The 13,226-nt window shown below is 52.2% G+C and overlaps 1 protein-coding gene across 4 annotated transcripts in view; it reads right to left on the bottom strand.

The window, feature by feature from the left end:
* Positions 1 to 13,226, bottom strand: part of DCLRE1C (DNA cross-link repair 1C) — a 99,882-nt gene that overhangs the window by 80,075 nt on the left and 6,581 nt on the right. For all 4 annotated transcript variants that reach the window (XM_075345240.1, XM_075345237.1, XM_075345239.1 and 1 more), the window contains one exon: positions 6,861 to 6,920. In XM_075345240.1, coding sequence (XP_075201355.1) covers positions 6,861 to 6,920 — 60 coding nt within the window. The remainder of the gene's footprint in view (positions 1 to 6,860; positions 6,921 to 13,226) is intronic.

The following is a 13,226-nucleotide window of genomic DNA, read 5'->3' as shown; positions in this document are numbered from 1 at the left end:
CCACAGTGCTCAGTGAGGGGGGAGGAGGATACCTAAGTATGCTCCAGCCCTCACCGCTGACGTCCAGTCTAGCGTCCCGCCCTTACCCCTGACTGGCAGGCCCGGGGGCGGGAGTATGTGGTACTAGGCCGCAGAAGCCGGGGACTAAATTTAGTAACGCGGCCGGCAAACAGGCGCGGTCGGCGCGGTAGTCCCGGCGACACAAAACACACAGCAGCCGCTGCAGCGTCTGTTACACAGGCGCTCTATGCGCCGTCCCCAAGGGGACACAGAGTACCTCTGAGAAGCAGGGCCTGTCCCTGATAATACCCGGTCTCCTGTCCGTCAGATTCCCCCAGGGGCTGCGGAGGGAGCCCGGTCCCAGTGCATGGTGACCGGTTAGGATCCCACTTCTCCCAGAGCCTCTAAGGGATGGGGAAGGATAACGGCATGTGGCTCCAGCCTTTGTACCCGCAATGGGTACCTCAACCTTAACAGCACCGCCGACAATAGTGGGGTGAGAAGGGAGCATGCCGGGAGCCCTGTTAGGGGCCCTCTTTTCTTCCATCCGATAAAGTCAGCAGCTGCTGCGGACTAAAATGTGGAGCTTGCGTGAATGTGTGCCTCCTTCAACACAAAGCAAAAAACTGATGGGCCCGTGATGCACGGGAGGGTGTATAGGGAGAGAGGAGGGGTTACACTTTTTAAAGTGTAATACTTTGTGTGGCCTCCGGAGGCAGAAGCTATACACCCAATTGTCTGAGTCTCCCAATGGAGCGACAAAGAAAATCTGCTTCCCAGTTTTCCACGCCTGGGATGTGGACTGCGGATATGGTGGACTTGGAGTCCTCCGTCCATTGAAGGATGCGTTGAACCTCCAACATTGTCAGGCGGCTGCGTGTCCCGCCTTGGTGATTGATGTAGGCAACCGCTGTCGCGTTGTCTGACTGGACTCGGATGTGCTTGCCTGCCAAAAGGTGGTGAAAGGCTAGGAGAGCCAGAAGCACAGCTCTGGTTTCCAGCACATTGATCGAGAGGGCTGACTCGGACGGAGTCCAAGTGCCCTGTGCTCGGTGGTGGAGACATACTGCTCCCCAGCTGGATAGACTGGCATCCGTGGTGAGGATCACCCAGGACGGGGCCAGGAAGGAGCGTCCCTGAGACAGAGAGAGGGGCCGAAGCCACCACTGAAGGAAGCCCCTGGTCTGTGGCGACAGAGCCACTAGCCTGTGCAAGGAGGAAGTCCACTTGTCCCAACAGCGGAGAATGTCCAGCTGCAGAGGACGCAGATGGAACTGGGCAAAGGGAACAGCCTCCATTGACGCCACCATCTGACCCAGCACCTGCATCAGGTGCCTGATGGAATGACGGCAGGGCCTCAGCAGAGAGCGCACCGCCAGATGGAGGGACTGCTGTTTGACTAAGGGCAGCTTCACAAGTGCCGGCAGAGTCTCGAACTGCATCCCTAGGTACGTGAGCCTCTGGGTCGGAGTCAGAGTGGATTTGGGTAGATTGACAAGCCACCCGAATTGGGTTAGAGTGGCGAGAGTGAGCGAGACACTCCGCCGACAGTCTGCGCTGGATGAAGCCTTGACTAGAAGGTCGTCCAGGTAAGGAATCACTGCCAACCCCTGGAGGTGCAGAACCGCAACCACTGCTGCCATGACCTTGGTGAATACTCGAGGGGCCATGGCTAACCCGAAGGGGAGAGCCACGAATTGGAAATGTTCCTCTCCGATTGCAAAACGTAGCCAACGCTGGTGTGAAACTGCAATTGGCACATGCAGATAGGCATCTCTGATGTCGATGGATGCCAGGAAATCTCCTTGGATCATTGAGGCAATGACTGATCGCAGAGACTCCATGCGAAAATGCCGCACCTGAACATGCTTGTTGAGAAGCTTGAGATCCAGGATGGGCCGGAAGGAACCGTCCTTTTTGGGGACTAGGAAGAGATTTGAGTAGAAACCTCTGAACCGTTCCCGGGCGGGAACCGGTACAATTACTCCGTTGGCCTGCAAGGATGCCACGGCCTGAGAGAAGGCGGCGGCCTTGGAGCAGGGGGGAGTTGACAGAAAAAATCTGTTTGGCGGGCTGGAAGAGAATTCTATCCTGTAGCCGTGGGAGAGGATATCCCGCACCACTGATCGGAGACGTGTTGAAACCACACGTCGCCAAAGTGGGAGAGCCTGCCACCAACTAAGGACGTTGCTGGCGCGGCCAGATAGTCAAGAGGAGGCTGCCTTAGTGGCAGCAGCTCCTGCGGTCTTTTGTGGACACGCCTTTGTGCGCCATTTGGGTTTTTGGTCCTTGGCTGAGTTAGTGGACGAGGCCGAGGGCTTAGAGGATGACCAGTTGGAGGAACGAAAGGAACGAAACCTCGACTGGTTCCTACCCTGGGCAGGTTTCCTGGTTTTAGTTTGTGGCATGGAAGTACTCTTCCCGCCAGTAGCTTCCTTAATAATTTCATCCAGTTGTTCACCGAATAGCCTGGATCCAGCAAAAGGGAGCCCAGCAAGGAACTTCTTTGAAGAAGCATCTGCCTTCCACTCTCGAAGCCACAAGATCCTGCGGATAGCGAGGGAATTAGCCGAAGCCACCGCAGTGCAGTGAGAAGCCTCCAGCATGGCAGACATGGCATAGGATGAAAAAGCTGAAGCTTGGGAAGTTAAGGCAACCATTTCGGGCATAGATTCCCTGGTGAGGGAATGCATCTCCTCTAGAGAAGCAGAGATGGCCTTGAGAGCCCACACTGCTGCAAAAGATGGGGAGAACGAGGCCCCAGCCGCCTCATATACAGATTTGGCCAGAAGGTCAACCTGGCGGTCAGTGGAATCCTTAAGAGAGGTGCCATCAGCCACTGATACAACGGTCTGGGCTGAGAGTCTAGACACCGGAGGGTCTACCTTTGGTGAATGAGCCCACTCCTTGACCACCTCAGGTGGAAAGGGAAAACTGTCATCAGAACCACGCTTTGGGAAGCGTTTGTCAGGACAGGCCCTAGGCTTGGTCACAGTGGCCTGAAAACTGGAGTGGCCTGATACTGGCGGATTGAGGTCCAGTACAGAATTAATGGACGCAATCAAATCACTAACATCTGCGTCACTTTCGGACAGATCAATGGGGCACATGGAGGTAGCGTCCGAGCCCCCAGTAAAGGCATCCTCCTCGTCCTGCGAGTTAGCTCGTGAATCAGAGCCGCGGGACGAGGAAGGAGAGGGGACCCTGCGTCTCCTTTTAGGAGGACGGGGTCTGGGACCAGATGAAGAATCCTCTGTGAGCTCTGCTGAGAGAGCCCTAGCAGCAGAGGCGCCCTGAGAAGGGGGCTGATGCATGTTCAGCAAAGTCCGGGACAGCGGTCCCATGGAGTCGGCAAAAGACTGGGAGATTGACCTAGAGAAGGATTCTACCCAAGCCGGGGGTTCAGCCACCGGAGCCGGAGCAGCCGGAGGGACCACTGTGGGTGCGATTCCAGACTGAGGCATTGTCAGGTTAGAGCAGGCATCACAATGTGGATATGTGCTCGGTTCAGGCAGCACGAGCTTACATGCAGTGCATATTGAGTACAGCCTTGCTCCTCGTGTGAGACATCCTGCTGAAGTGGGGGCTCTGAGCCAGAATGACCCCCAGAAAGTATATAAGAAGGTCCACAACCGGAGCTTACCAGACCGTTTGTGTGCCCTCCAGATCCCACAGCCCGGACCCCCAAGCAGCTTAGCAGGGATGCTACAGCCAGCGCTGATCCAGAGAAAAACACTGAGAAAATGGCGCCGGAGCAAGGAGAGGGGGCGGGACCTGCTCTGAGAGCGGGATCTGGAGGGCCAAGGAGATTTACAGGGGAGGGGACATGTACTCAGAGAGGAGTGTCCCTCCCCTGTGCCGAACGGCCGCTGGGCAGAGCCGCACTGTCCCTTTGCATGATTGACATGCGAGGGCAGTGAAATCGAAAGTAGGCCTCCGGCGAAGCCGGGGCCTAAATTTATGCGATGCGGCCGGCGCGCAGGCACCATCGGCGCAGTTCTCAGGTGACAGCCAGAGAACCGGCCAGAAATGTCACAAAAGTTACACAGCACACTCTCCCACCATAATAAAGTACCGGGACCCCCCGAATATAAACGTCTCAGGTACTTAGCTTGCTGAGACGCAGGGTTCCAAGTCCCTGGGGATGAGTGCTCCGTCCAGCAGGATCCTGAAGGGCTGCGGATGGAGACCGGTCTCCTGCAAAGCAAGGAGAACCGTGCTGGCTCCCACTTCAAGCCAGAGCCCAAGGGATGGTGAAGGAGCGCGGCATGTAAGGCTCCAGCCTTGTAAATCAACCTTAACAGCACCGCCGACACAGTGGGGTGAGAAGGGACATGCCGGGAGTCCAGGCTTGGACCCGCTTTTCTTCAAAAACTTTCCAAAAATGAAAAATCAGATGAGAATGCATGTGTGGATGTATGCCTCCTGAACACAAAGCAATGAACTGGCTAGATCTGGTTATCCAGGGGGTGTATATGCTCAGAGGGAGGAGCTACACTTTTTAGTGTAGTACTTTGTGTGTCCTCCGGAGGCAGAAGCTATACACCCAATGTCTGGGTCTCCCATAGGAACGATAAAGAAAATAATAATAAATGTATTCATTTATATAGCGCTATTAATTCCACAGCGCTTTACATACATTGGCAATACTGTCCCCATTGGGGCTCACCATCTAAGGTCCCTAACTGTATGTTTTTGGAGTGTGGGAGGAAACCGGAGTACCCGGAGGAAACCCACGCAAACACGGGGAGAACATACAAACTCCTTGCAGATGGTGTCCTTGGTGGGAATTGAACCCAGGACCCCAGCGCTGCAGGGCTGCAGTGCTAACCACTGAGCCACCGTGCTGCCCAGAACAAACCGATCTGTACCCCTTACCGGGGTCCACCAGCGACTCTCCACCACTGCTCCCGATGCCTGGCCTTAGCTGTGGTGCGAATGTCATGTCAGCAGCCAATCGGTGAGCTCTATGGGTCTGCCAGTGTAGACTGAACGCCCACCGCAGAGCCACTGAGCTCATAGATTGTCTTCTGCGCTGTATACATGAGATCAGTGGCACAGCCAATGCCAGGCACCAGGAGCGCATGCAGAGACTTGCCTACACAACAGCAGCACAGCCAATGCCAGGAACACATGAGGAGATTCGCCTACACAATAGCAGCACAGCCAATGCCAGGCACCAGGATAGCATGCGGAGACTCACCTACATGACAACAGCAGCAAAGCCAATGCCAGGCACCAGGATAGCATGCGGAGACTCACCTACATGACAACAGCAGCACAGCCAATGCCAGGCACCAGGATAGCATGCGGAGACTCACCTACATGACAACAGCAGCACAGCCAATGCCAGGCACCAGGATAGCATGCGGAGACTCACCTACATGACAACAGCAGCACAGCCAATGCCAGGCACCAGGATAGCATGCGGAGACTCACCTACATGACAACAGCAGCACAGCCAATGCCAGGCACCAGGATAGCATGCGGAGACTCGACTACACAAAAGCGGCACAGTAAAAGACAGGCACCGGGTTCACATGAGGAGACTCACATACACAACAGCAGCACAGCCAATGCCAGGAACCAGGAGCCCATGATGAGACTCGCCTACACAATAGCAGAACAGCCAATGCCAGGCATCAGGAGAGCATGCGGAGACTCACCAGTGGACCCAGGAAAGGCAAGTACAGCACAGTTGTTTTATAAAACTGCAGCCAGGATAGAAAACCTTAGCCCTTTAAAGAATAATTAAAAATAAAGTATAATGTTTTTTTTATTATTTTTGCCCGAGGATACCTAGAGTAATGATCAGCCAATAGTCTTCAAGTCTCAGTGGAGCCCAAATAAACTCAAACTACTGTACACTAGTGCCCTTCTGAGGATGGGATTTTAGCATTTCTAGATTTCTTCATGCCAAAACAAAGAAAAAAAAGAGGGTGTGTAACAAATGGGATCACCAAATATTTCACAAAATAGAAAATATTTTATTGACAAAAAAACACCAAAAAATATGTTAAAAACATTTAAAACACTCCAAAAGTGAACAAGCATACTAGGGTTTGCATACAATAAGGCATAATAAACACCAGAGTTTCTCCTTAAAGAAATGTCATCTACCTGTAGGAAATGCACCATACACAATCAAAAAAAGCAACAATATAGCAAGCATGAAGCAAAAAAAACAAAGTGCATATAAAGTGACAATGATACATAGCAGCAAGTATGGCTGCATGCAGTATAACCGCACTCTGGGAATTAAAGATACAATAGACTGCAAGCACAAATTAGATGGAAATTAGAAAATATTAATTCTGAAAAATCAGATGACGTATACCCAATCCAGAGCAATTCCCAGGTGTAAGGTAGAATAACCATCATAAGGTGGAAACCAAAACACCCCCCCAACGCGTATCGCTACCCCCCCGGCAGCTTCCTCAGGGAAAAATGGGGCATGCTTGCTAGATTTTTTTGCTTCATGCTTGCTATATTGCTGCTTTTTTGATTGTGTATGGTGCATTTCCTATAGCGAGTATGACATTTCTTTAAGGAGGAACTCTGGGGTTTATTATGCCTTTTTATATGCAAACCCCAGTATGCTTGTTCACTTTTGGAGTGTTTTAAATGTTTTTAACATATGTTTGTGTTTTTTGTCAATAAAATATTTTCTATTTTGTGAAATATTTGGTGATCCCATTTGTTACACACCCTCTTTTTCTTTGTTTTGGCTTATATTATATAGGTGTGTACTTTTGGATTGATCCCGCACATTGAGTCGTGGTGCCCTCATATCCTCTTTTTCTAGATTTCTTCATGGAAACATTTGTCAGTATAAAATCTTTAGGTAGAGGGATACTCACAGCATCAGTAGCTTCATCGATCAAAGAAATCTGTGTCGGCGTGTCCACTTCAATGGCTCTCTGAACAAAACAAAAAAAAGGACATATACAATGCTGGGCAAATTCTATATGGTATTTCATACATACATACATATATACACATATATATATATATATATATACACACACACACACACACACACACACACACATATATACACATATATATATACATATATACACATATGTATTATATGTATATTACAAAGTCTTCTTTATAAGATGGTTAAAGTGGTTGCCCCATGAAGAGAATGTCTGTCTATATGCAACTGCAAAGTGGGACCCTCCTCTATAGCCTAATGAAGAAGACCGCTTTATACTATGGGCCTCCTGTTTTGGCACATTTGAGGACTCTTGATATTACATGGATTGTCACTGATGTGAATGACCACCATGTACTACACATCTCCCCAGAAATAACGGGCCATGACCTCCCAAAGCCAAACCCGCTGTTACCTGCAGCTGAGTAATATGACTGGTGTGCGTCTAGTACTAGGGGATACCAGGCACCAGAGCTGTTATATTTGTAGCATTCAGGCTTTAGGCCTCATTCACACATCAGTTTTTCACATATGGAGTGCTCTCCATTTTTTTCAGATTGCACTCGTACCTGTGATAGTCTATGGAGCTGTTGATTTGTCAGACTTTTCCCTTGGGCCATGTGCTCCGTGCAAAATCAGAGAGACATGGCAGATATTAATCCGCGCATCAGATCAAAATTGGCAACCCAAGTCAGTAAAAAAGAGAATTTTGTTACTTACCGTAAATTCTTTTTCTTATAGTTCCGTCATGGGAGACCCAGACCATGGGTGTATAGCTACTGCCCCCGGAGGACACACAAAGTTACTACACTCAAAACGTGTAGCTCCTCCCTCCTAGCATATACACCCCCTGCTAGCCAGTCCTAGCCAGTTTAGTGCAAAAGCTGAAGGAGGACATCCACCCACAAGAAGAGACAGAGTAAAATCCGGAATAACCGGAACCTCTGTCTACAACAATAACAGCCGGTGAAGACACACGGAACAAGAAACCTGCCAACAGGCAATAGGGAGGGTGCTGGGTCTCCCATGACGGAACTATAAGAAAAAGAATTTACGGTAAGTAACAAAATTCTCTTTTTCTTTATCGTTCCTATGGGAGACCCAGACCATGGGACGTTCTAAAGCAGTCCATGGGTGGGAATAAACAGACAACTGAGAAGCAGGCAAAACCTAACTTCACAAATGGGCGACAGACGCCGGAAAGATGCGTCTGCCCAAGCCCGCGTCTGCCAAAGCATGAGCATGCCTTGGGTAGTGCTTCGAAAAAGTATGCAGACTAATTCGAGCTGCAGTCTGACAGACCTACTGAGCCGTAGCCTGGTGCCTGAAAGCCCAAAAGGCGCCGACAGGTCTGATCAAATGTGCTTTGATCCCCGGCGGGGAAGGCACTTGAGTACACTTGTAGGTCTCGGAAATGGCCGACCTAAGCCAACGAACCAGGGTCGGCTTAGATGCCGAGAGACCGCTACGCTGACTAGCAGTCAGCACCAGAGAGAGGTGCACCGCCTAATAACGGCGGTGCGAGACACATAGATCCGGAGCGCCCGCACCAGATCCAGGATATGCAACGCTTCCTCAAAGCGATGAACAGGAGCCGGACAAAAGGAAGGCAGGAAAATTGCCCCGGATAAGGTGGAAGCAGTAACCACCTTAGGGAAAAAAAGTCCGGAGTCGGACGGAGACCACCTTGTCTTGATGCAAAAGACCAAAAAGGGGGGTGACTCCGAGAGAGCCAGAACTCTCTGACGGGAAATTATAGCCACTAGAAAGACTACTTTCTGTGAAAGATGAAACAAAGAAACCTCCCTAAGAGGCGCAAAGGGGGGTTTCCGGGAACCGGGAGGACCGGATTAAGGTCCCAGGGCTCCATAGGCCGCCAGAAAGGCGGAATGATGTGAGATGCGCCCTTAAAGGAGCGCACCGGAGCCAGCCGGACGATACGCCGCTGGCACATACTGACAGAGCCGAGACCTGGCCCTTAATGAGGGATAGTCCTAGCTGTAGACCGGACTGTGGAAGGGACAGGAGGGTCGGCAAGGCCAAAAAAGTCAAAGGAAACTTTGGAGCTCGAGTCATAGCGGAGATGACTTCAGGAAGGATACCAGAAGTCGCCAAGATCCAGGACTCAAGAGCTACGCCGTCAATCTGAGAATCCAGAATTCTGACGGAAAAAACGGACCTTTTGAGAAAAGGTCTGGACGGTCCGGAAGATGCCATGGCAATCCAACGGACAGAAGGAGCAGGTCAGAGTACCAAGCCTGCCTGGGTCAGTCTGGAGTATGAGAATGACCCGACGGCCCCCTTTACTGATCTTGCGCAGGACTCTGGACAAGAGGTAGAGGGTGAAATACGTAAAGAGACGAAGCTGGGATCAAACATGAACCAGTGTGTCTACCGCAAAACCTGAGGATTGTGGACCACGGTTGGACAGCTGAAATAGTCTGCCTCGCAGTTTTCACATCTGGGATGTGGGCTGCGGATACGGTGGACTAGGAGTCCCTTGTCCACTGAAGAATGTTGAGCCGCCAAGATTGCCAGGCGGCTGAGTGTCCCGCCCTGGAAGCTGATGTAGGAAAACGCTGTCATGTTGTCCGACTGGACTCGAATGTGCCTAGCCGCCAACAGATGGTGAAGGCTTAGAGAGCTAGAAATACAGCTCTGATTTCCAGCACATTGATCCAGAGGGCTGATTTGGACAGAGTCCAAGCGCCCTGCGCTCCACAGTGGAGATATACTGCTCCCAAGGCGGATAGACTAGCATCCTGGTGAGGATCACCCGGGACGGGGCCAGGAAGGAGCGTCCCTGAGACAGAGTGGCCGAAGCCACCACTGAAACGAGCCCCTGGTCAGTGGCGAAGCCACCACCCCGTGGAAGGAGGGAGTTCGCTTGTACAGCGGAAAACATCCAGTCACAGAGGACGCAGGAGAAACTGGGCAAGGAATCGCTTCCATTGACGCCACCGTCTGAGCAGCACCTGTAAATGGTGTCTGATAGAACGACGTCGACCGCCAGCGGAGGGACTACTGATCGACTAAGAGCAGCTTCACAAGTGCCGACAGAGTCTCGAATTGCGTCCCTGAGAACCTCTGGTTCGAAGTCAGAGTGGACTTGGACAGAATGACAAGCCACCCGAATAGGTTAGAGTGGCGAGAGTGAGCAAAGCACTCTGCTAAGAGTCAGCACTGGATGAAGCCCCGACAAGAAGGCCGTCCAGGGCAAAAGATCACTGCCAATCCCTAGGGGTGCAGGACCCTAATCACAGCTGCCCCAATGAGAATACTCGAGGGGCCGTGGCTAACCCCAAGGGAAGAGCCACGAATTGGACCACTCCGATTGTCAAAACGTAGTCAACGCTGGTGTGAAACTGCGATTGACCCCTGCAGATAGGCAGCTCTGATGCCGATGGCTGCTAGGGAATCTCCTTGGGTTCTTGATTGATCCGGTGAAAAACACACGGAACAAGACCGAGACTCCATGTGAAAACGCCACACCTGACTATGCTTGAAAAGCTAAAGATCCAGGTCGGAAGGCACCGCCCTCTTCGGGGACTAGAAATAGATTTAAGCAAAAATCTCAGAACCGTTCCCAGTCGGGAACCGGTACAATTACTCCATTGGCCTGCAAGAAATGCCACGGCCTGTGAGAAGGCGGAGGCCTTGGAGCCGGGAGGAGTTGACAGAAAAAATCTGTTTGGCGGGTGGACAGAATTCCATCCTGTAGCCATGGGAGATATAATCCCGCCCCCACTGAACGGAGACGTGTTAGAACCATACGTCGCCAAGTGGAGAGAGCCTGCCACCGACCAAGGAGGTTGTTGGCGTGGCTAGATAGCTCGGAGGAAGCTGACACAGTGGCAGCATCTCCTGCGGTCTTCTGAAGACGCAGCTTCGAGCCATTTGGTTCTATGAACCTAGGCCGAGCTAGAGGACGATCAGATGGAGGAACGGAAACCACCGAAACCTCAACTGATTCCTGCCCTGGACAGGTTCCCTGGTTTAGGTTTGTGGCAAGGAAGAACACTCCCCGACAAGAGCTTCCTTAATTTCATCCAGTTGGTTCCGAAGAAACTGGTCCCACCAAAGGGGAGCCCAGAAAGGAACCTCTATAGAGGCATCTGCCTTCCATTTCCGAAGCCACAGGAGCCTGCGGATAGCGAGGAAAGTAGCCAAGACCACCGCCGTGCGGTGTCCAGCATGGCAGACCTGGCATAGGATGAAAAGACTGAAGTCTGGAAGTTCAGGCAACCGTTTTGGGCATAGAGTCCCTGTGAGGGAATGCATCTCCTCCAGAGAAGCAGAGAAGGTACAAAAAAACCGCACTGCTGTAAAGCTGAGGAGAACGAAGCTCCTGCCGCCCCCATACCGACTTGGCCAAAAGGACAACCGGGCGGACCGCAAAACCTTAAGTGAGGAGCCATCAGCCACTGACATAACGGTCCGGGCTGAGCCACCTGAGGTGAATGAGCCCACTTCTTGACCACCATTTGTGGACAGGGGAAACACAGTCCTCAGAATCACGCTTCATGGGAAGCGACTGTCAGAGCGGACCCTGGGCTTGGTCACAGGGGCCTGAAAACTGGAGTGGTTAAGGAACACACGTTGTGTTCTCTTAGGTAAGGTAACTCCGGCGGATTGAGGTCCAGTACAAAATTAATGTACCGTGGGATCCTTATAGAGGTGCCGTCAGCCACTGATACAACTATCCGGGCTGAAAGTCTAGACACCGGAGTGGCCACCCTTGGCGAATGAGTACACTCCTTGACCACCTCTGATGGGAGGGGGAAACAGGCAGCAGAACCCCGCTGTGGGGTCTGCAGGACAGGCTGTGGGCTTGGACGCAGCGGGTTGAAAACTGGAGTGGTTAAGGAACACACTCCTCGTCCTGTTAAAGGTATACTGATGCCTTTCTGCCAACGGGGAATACTCCCCTGATACAGGCGGATGGAGGTCCAGTACAAGTATAATGGACGCAATCCAATCATTAGCATCTGCGTGACCTACGGACGGATCAATGTACATAAAGTAGCGTCCGAGCCCCTGGTAGAGACATCCTCCTCATCCAGTGAGTCAGCTCGTAATCGGAGCTGCGGGACGGGGAGGACAGGGGACCCTGCGTCTCCCTGTCAGGAGGACGGGGTCTGAGCCCAGAAGGAGAGTCCCTTGTGAGCTTTGCTGAGCGAGCTGAAGCAGAAAACGCCCTGAGAAGGGGGCTGCATGCTCAGCAGATGCCGGGACAGCCGACCCCTGGAATAGGATTCCCCCAGGGGTCAGCCACCGAAACTGGAGCAGCTGGAGGGACCACTAATGAGCCTCCAAGCTGAGGGGCCACAGTGGTTATGAGCTCGGTACAGCCGTACGAGACTACCTGCAGTGGAATAATAAAAACAGCCTGCAGCCTCGCTCTGTGAGACATGCTGCAGAGGTGGGGGCTCTGTCTAGAATGGCCCCCAGCATATATAAACGGATAAAATAAGCAGCTCACAAACCGGAGGTCGTGGCTGCAGATCGTTTAAACAGACATGTCTGTGCCCTCTAGTCCCTCAGCCCCGGCCCCCACTTGTCACAATGTGGAATCTCTGTGCCTATGCAGGCACAGAGAACGCTGAGAAAATGGCGACCGGAGCGAGGAGAGGGGGCGGGGCCTACTCTGAGAGCGGCAAATGAGGTAGCCAGGGGAGGGAATCTTTCCTCAGTGAGGAGTGTCCCTTCCCTTGTGCTGCACAGCCGCTGGGCGGAGCCACACTGTCCCTCTGCCTGACTGACATGCAGAGACAGTGGAAACCGAAACTAGGCCTCAGGCGAAGCCGGGGCCTAGAGTAAAACATGCGGCCGGCGTGCAGGCACCATCGGCGCGGTTCTCCAGTGAAAACTGGAGAACCGACCGGAAACGTTAACACCAAACATAAAACACACTCCCCCAATAATAAACATAAAGGACCCCTGGAAAGACCACTTTCTGTGGTAATAACGTCTCATATACTTAGCTTGTGAGACGCAGGTTGCCAGGTTCCTGGGGGGGTGATAGCTCCGTCCAGCAGGATCCTGCAAAAGGGCTGCGGATGGAGACCGGTCTCCTGCAAAGCAGTGAGAACCGTGTTGGCTCCCACTTCAAGCCAGAGCCCCAGCATGGGATGGTGAAGGAGCGCGGCATGAGAAGGCTCCAGCCTTGGAAAATCAACCTTAACAGCACCGCCGACACAGTGGGGTGAGAAGGGACATGCCGGGAGTCCAGCTGGACCCGCTTTTCTTCCAAATCTTTGATCCAGAAGGAAAAAAATCAAAAATC

Source organism: Anomaloglossus baeobatrachus, chromosome 4 (assembly GCF_048569485.1).
Source record: "Anomaloglossus baeobatrachus isolate aAnoBae1 chromosome 4, aAnoBae1.hap1, whole genome shotgun sequence".
Taxonomy (NCBI): domain Eukaryota; kingdom Metazoa; phylum Chordata; class Amphibia; order Anura; family Aromobatidae; genus Anomaloglossus; species Anomaloglossus baeobatrachus.
This window is presented reverse-complemented; position numbering and strand designations above follow the sequence as displayed.